Genomic DNA, 6,011 nt, shown 5'->3' with positions numbered 1-6,011 from the left:
ACCTGAGTGATAAGGTGTTCGGCTCATAGTGGCGCGAAAACAACCGACGGGCTACACTGTACCGCAAATTCAGATTAAATTGCGCTATTTGGTATAAAACAAATATGGTGGTTTGACAGTAGTAATGTATAACGTCGAAGTATGAATGAAATTATTTTCTTTTGAACGAATTAGTGAATGATCTTAATCATACTACGATTACGCTTGAGATTAAATCTTAAGCATGTACAATTTTTTTGTTACAATCAGGAAAAAATTGGGTGATATTTGGCGAGACCCCCCTCTCTCCAACGTAAGATTAGATGAGATTTGACTCGACCCCCCCCCCCCCCCCCTTAAACATCTCACGTAATTTATGGACGCCCCCTTATGTCATAATTTCTATATGAATTTAAAAAAATGGGGGGAAAAAATCGCGGCATAAAATGCTTAAAAAAATTAATTTTGGGGCGAATTTTCCTACTAGTTTTGCTTCGAAAAAATTATTTTTTGAACAATTTTCGAAAACTTGTAAATTCACATAGAATGGTCATATCATAAAAAAGTGTGTGCAAAATTTTAGGGAGATCGGTCAATAACTTTTCGAGTTATCGTGTACGCCAATTCGAAAAATATAATTTTGAGAAAAACGCGTCTAAAGTTTGAATACATACGTAACTCTCAGCACTCCAACGCAAAGAATAGAGTCGTCACGGTTGACGATCTGTAATATAAGAAATACCTAAATTTACTTCTAAAAATTATTTTACATATTCTTAAAGGATTATATTAACCTTTTATGAGCAAATTTACAGGTATCTATCCCCTTAAATTAATTATTTTTATTTATTTATATTTATTCATTTATATTATATTTTACATTCTAAATAAATATAAATAGATTTATTTATAAATAAAAGATTTAGGTAAACCTTTTCAATTACGAAATCTCTAAAGTAGCTTTTTTTCTTCGCAATCAAGTTGAGATACTTCAGAACTGTAGTTTGTGCCAACAGTGTTTGTTGTAATAGAAGATTTTTTAAATTTCGAAAACCAATCGAAATGTCATATTTTTTTTGTTGTGATTTTCTTGCAGACACATTTTCTAAATTTCTTGATTTCGAAAACTTGCCGGTATATCGTAAGCTTTATTTATAGTTTTTTTTTTTTGTTATTATTTTGTTTATTTTTGGTTTATTTCTACACAAAATTTTATACAAAAACAATACGACACGCAGCGCTGGCGAGACGGTCGTCGACTGATTTATAATTTTAGTTTGTCTCATTGCGAAGATAGTAACGGAATTTCTACCTAAATTTCTAGCAGTTGAAAGTAAACTTTACGCTATTTTTTTCCTTTTTATTTTTGATTTTTTTTATTTTTTTGAATTTTTTTATATATATATATTTTTTTTTGAAATTTCGTTAAAATCTTCGTTTTAATTTTCAATATGAAATAAAAATAAAACTTCATAAATCACAAATCCCGAATTCTTGCGTATATCCCGAATGATAAAATCTACTTTTAGGCTTGTAGAATATTTATTTTGATTATTAATTTTTTTCAGTTTTTTTAATATTTATTTAAAAATATATATACATACATGTATGTGTGTATAAACATGCGAACAACCTGTAAAAGGGAATTAGTATTAGCTAAAACACGTAGTTATGCCCCCTATTGAAATTATGTGGTACATACATAGATATTTACATATGTGCATGTTACCCAAAACAGCCATCAATTCATCTTCTTTAATTTATACTATATACATAATATTTGTATGTTCAATATATTTACCACATGGATGTGAAACAGAAACTTATGAGGAGTAGAAGAGAATGTGATGATTATGAAAATTTAAAATAAAAGAATTCAATGTATACGGAAAATGCATACGCAATGAGATTTTATTAAAAAATATTTAAAAAAATAGTATCCTGCTCTCTGTAAGTTTTTCTGAAACCTCGAAACTGGGTATGGTAAAAGTTAGGTTAGAATATTTTACAACTCTTCCGCCTTGTAGTTGTGGTAAAAACATAGAATACTCCGCAGTTACAGTCTTTCAATGAATATAAAAGTGGATCGCCCCACCGACACATTTAAGGTGCAGGTGATAGATGACCCCATTCTCAGATTGTCATCCCAGACTTGCGTCAAAGGTACTTTCACGCTTACTTGTAAGGGTTTGTTGTTGTTGTTGTAGCAGTGTAAACATTTCCCATGCATTTAGAGGGAGTGCTGCAGGAGTGCGGGTCGTTCCGGTAATGTAGAACCGACTGGCGTGGTTTGTCAATCTATTTACTTGCTGCTGTGGTTGGAGCAGCATAAACATTCCCCATACATCTTGTTGTTGTTGTTGTAGAAGCATAAAGGCCGGCGGGCCAATTAGATGTCCTAAATTCAGTAGTTTTCGCGAAGCGTTGCAGGATGAGAAAAAAAACAATTAGCCAAATGAAGTTTTGGGGATAGTTTAATATATATTTGAACTAAAAAAAAAAAAATTGTATTGTACAATCTCCAACAATATATTGTAAGCCGAGTTATCAATAGATTCCCAGAGCGCCTTGCCACTGAAGTATCCAACTTCTGTACAAGATACAACTTGCAATTTTCATCTGAAAACAAAAAAAAAAAAGATTATTAATTTTGATGTATTGTAATTATCTTCGATGTGAACTAAGAAAATTGGGAGAAACACGTAAAATTCGAATTTTTGGGGAAGGTAGAAAAAAAAAGTGGTTTTTCAAGGAAAAAAAAAACTCTTCAACTGGGTAAAAAAGTCGCTTAAAAAAAGTTTTTGGATGTTTTTTTTTAATTCACATAGAAGAGAAAACAATACTGAAGATAACGCATTTTGAATGAAATGGATAGCTCGTTTAGTTTTTTTGCAATCGTGTACATAAATTAGGTAAAATCGTGAAAATGAAAAGCCGAGAAAACGCGCTTCAAAGTTTTCGATAAGCGCACGGTTGCTCGACGCCGCATTACGCTCGGCTCTGTAGCTCTGCAAATACTTGGAATTTAACTCTGAAAATTTGTGTCTCATGTTCTTGAATATCTAAGCCATTGATTTCAGGAAAAAAAAAATCGATTTTTTTGACCTTTTAATTGGCCCGCCGGCCTAAACATTCCTCATACATGTACGATGAATGCTGCAGGAATAACAATCCTTGGCCGGATATAAATCCGGCCGTATTTTATCTATATATTCAGTAATGTTTATAGTTGCGAAACCTGCTGTTTTGTAATATACAATTCTATTCCCATTTTTAACTGCTTCTCAATAATATTTTGAAGATAAATTGGAAGAATGCCCCTGAATTTAAATAACTCATGCACTCCATTCATTCTATCCATTATTGTGTAAGTATTTTATATCCATTCGTTTTACAAAGCATTTTTAAAACGTGTAGAAACCGCTTATCAGTCAACCAATCGTAAGGTCTCACACGTATCACTATAGCTGTTCAAACGCTTATTATATGCAGCTCATCGTCACACAACTTAATATTTAATAAACGCTTACGTGGCTTTATGAAAAAGAATTTTCTGGAAGTTTTAGAACGCCATTACAAAGTTTTTGATATTAAAAATATACAATTATATATATATTTGATTATCTCAACAGGCTGCTGATGCCTTCCATAAATAGATTTAAACAACAAAATGTAACATACTGTTTAATCAAGTGTACGTACCAACTACATAAATAATATTATTTCTATACACGTATAAATGTCTATATAAAAAGTTAAAAAACAGGAAATATGGAAAAATGTGGCCACAGATCCCTCGGCTAATAGATATATGCACAACGTCTTTTTTACATACATTTTTAATTACATTTACATGATATTTCTAGAATTATAGGAGACATTCAACAAGTTGTTATTTCCACGCTTGAACAAATTAATTTAGTAATCGTCTCTTTTAATGTGCATCTAATTTTACATTTGTATGTACATCTAATTAAAAAAGGATGTGTAAACGGAAACTTTAGCTGCTCATCTCCTTACTTACTATTAGATTTGAAAATTCGTAACTCAAAATCAGCACTAAAATATGTCGTACTTTACTTCACAAAAATTTCCACACATAACCGGAAGTGCGCGGATTTTTGAGCATTGTGTGACTGCCACAAGTAATTATCAAATTCTTTCGGCCTGGGACGGTAAAGCTGGGTCTATTTACGCCGTTGAAGGCACACATATCTGGACACGTACAATTCCATATCCCATTCCAATATTTACACTTCGATGTCTGGTCGCGTTTTAATATAAACAAAGACAATAATGAGCAGCGCGAGCACACAAACTGCCGGTAGAACTACGGTCTTCATTTGATTTTGTATGGCCACATTCTCCAATTTGCGTTCCTTCTTCTGTTTGCGTGTCTCTTTCACTTTGCCGCGTAGTTGGCGCATTTTGTTAACAGATTGTTGCCCACGGGAGTGATTTAAAGACGATTCTGCATGAATCAACAGAAATTTACAAATGGAAATAATTATTTGTTAGTTTTGCATTGTTTTTCACAAACTTACTTACAAAATTGTTGGCTTATGTGGAAGAAAAAAATACCGAACATAAAATAACTAGCTGTGGATCACTTGCTCCAACCACTTGTCGTTCGTGTTTGACATTTGACAACGCCATCAAAAATTTTTAGTTCAGAGAAAGTTGGGGCGCACAATGTTGCCATCAAATGAAAGTTTCCCCGCAATCAGCTGGTGGTGGGGTTTTCTTAAAAAAGAAACCCATTATGCAGATAAATGAAATGAAAAATATTTTTCAACTTTAAGTTCCCTTCATTATAGACATTCCTGAATAGTACCGTATTTCAAAAATATTTGCTATATTTATCAAAAAATGCTAAGAAACTACCCGAAACCATCAAAAAGCGAGCGATCTACCCACATTCGGTCCTACGCTACCAGAACGACTTGCATTTATATCCGGCGAGGACCGTTAATTCAGCAGCATTCGCCAATTGTGAGGAAAGTTTCGTGTTATTACAGCAATAACAACATAATGCAATCAAGGTGTTTATTTTCTTTGTACATAACAAAAAACAACAAAAATATTTCACGGAATCGCTACATAATCAATTTAAAAATATAAGATTTATTTACTATTGCTAAATATTAATTGCTATACTAGGCTACATAATGGATTTACGTCGTTCATTTGGCATTGTCCATGAAATCTTTAGCTTCGTTTATCTTTGCTGCCAAGTAAGGTGAGCCACCACGATCCGGATGATTAAGTAACATTATCTTTTTATGCGCATCTTTTATCTGTTAATAGTAATTATAAAGTAAAGTTTGAACTGTAAACAAGTCCCGCGTACTAACCTTCAATTTGGACGCACTAGGACTCACGCCCAAAATGAGTGATGCTTCACGTTTATTAATTTTAGGATCGAAGCCACCTTTGTAGTATCTGGAGTTTGCCATGCTTTCAGCATCGAACTTTGGTAGATTTTTCATGGTTTCACTTAGTTTTGTGGTCATAGCAGGCATGCGACGCATTAGATGCTTACCAGCAAAACCCAACGCAGCCAAACCAATGCCGGCGACAATAACCGAACTTGCCTGCAACGACATTGTTAGAAAGTTAAACAAAAAATTTGGAATTAATGTAGGACACTTAATATACCATTTTATATAATTAACGCTGCTAATTTTATCGTATATTTTTATTGAGTTTCACAAACTTCTAAATTGTTTTCATAATTCTTCTCATGTGCAGTCAAGAATGTCAAAATCAGCTGTACGAGCAAAGCGAATTATAGATGATATTCAATTCGCCTTGTTGTATATTGAAGAATCTAGAACATATTGCCAGATAGTTTTATTAAGTTAATTTCTCTAATTATAGTGGTGCTACCATATCAAAATGAATTTTGCCAAAGCTTCACAGTTAATTTTTCATTTTAAACATCATTCACGAAGCAATCTACGATTTGTTTTATATCTGTAACCCATTTCTGCAAACATTCGACAAAATTATTGATTATAATGACAGCACAT

The 6,011-nt window shown here is 32.7% G+C and overlaps 2 protein-coding genes across 3 annotated transcripts; both read right to left on the bottom strand.

Moving 5' to 3' along the window:
* Positions 1-3,322: 3,322 nt before the first annotated feature.
* LOC128860657 (single-pass membrane and coiled-coil domain-containing protein 4 homolog) lies at positions 3,323-4,639 on the bottom strand. Of its 2 annotated transcripts, none has more exons than XM_054098305.1 (2): positions 4,528-4,639; positions 3,323-4,450 (listed from the first exon to the last, which is right to left on the bottom strand). In XM_054098305.1, exon 2 carries the CDS (start codon positions 4,404-4,406, stop codon positions 4,230-4,232), a length of 177 nt encoding a protein of 58 aa, XP_053954280.1. In that variant the 5' UTR covers positions 4,407-4,450; positions 4,528-4,639; the 3' UTR covers positions 3,323-4,229. The 2 variants fall into 2 exon arrangements, with proteins under 2 accessions (XP_053954280.1, XP_053954281.1); XM_054098306.1 differs by having other exon boundaries at positions 4,524-4,636.
* A 372-nt stretch (positions 4,640-5,011) lies between these two features.
* LOC128860655 (mitochondrial import inner membrane translocase subunit TIM14) lies at positions 5,012-5,752 on the bottom strand. Its single transcript, XM_054098304.1, has 3 exons — positions 5,638-5,752; positions 5,334-5,573; positions 5,012-5,276 (listed from the first exon to the last, which is right to left on the bottom strand). The coding sequence occupies exons 1-3, from the start codon at positions 5,638-5,640 to the stop codon at positions 5,163-5,165; spliced, it is 357 nt and encodes a 118-aa protein (XP_053954279.1). The 5' UTR covers positions 5,641-5,752; the 3' UTR covers positions 5,012-5,162.
* Between the last annotated feature and the right edge of the window lie 259 nt (positions 5,753-6,011).

Source organism: Anastrepha ludens, chromosome 4 (assembly GCF_028408465.1).
Source record: "Anastrepha ludens isolate Willacy chromosome 4, idAnaLude1.1, whole genome shotgun sequence".
Taxonomy (NCBI): Eukaryota; Metazoa; Arthropoda; class Insecta; order Diptera; family Tephritidae; genus Anastrepha; species Anastrepha ludens.
Note: the sequence above shows the minus strand (reverse complement) of the source record. Positions and strands in the feature narration are given on the sequence as shown.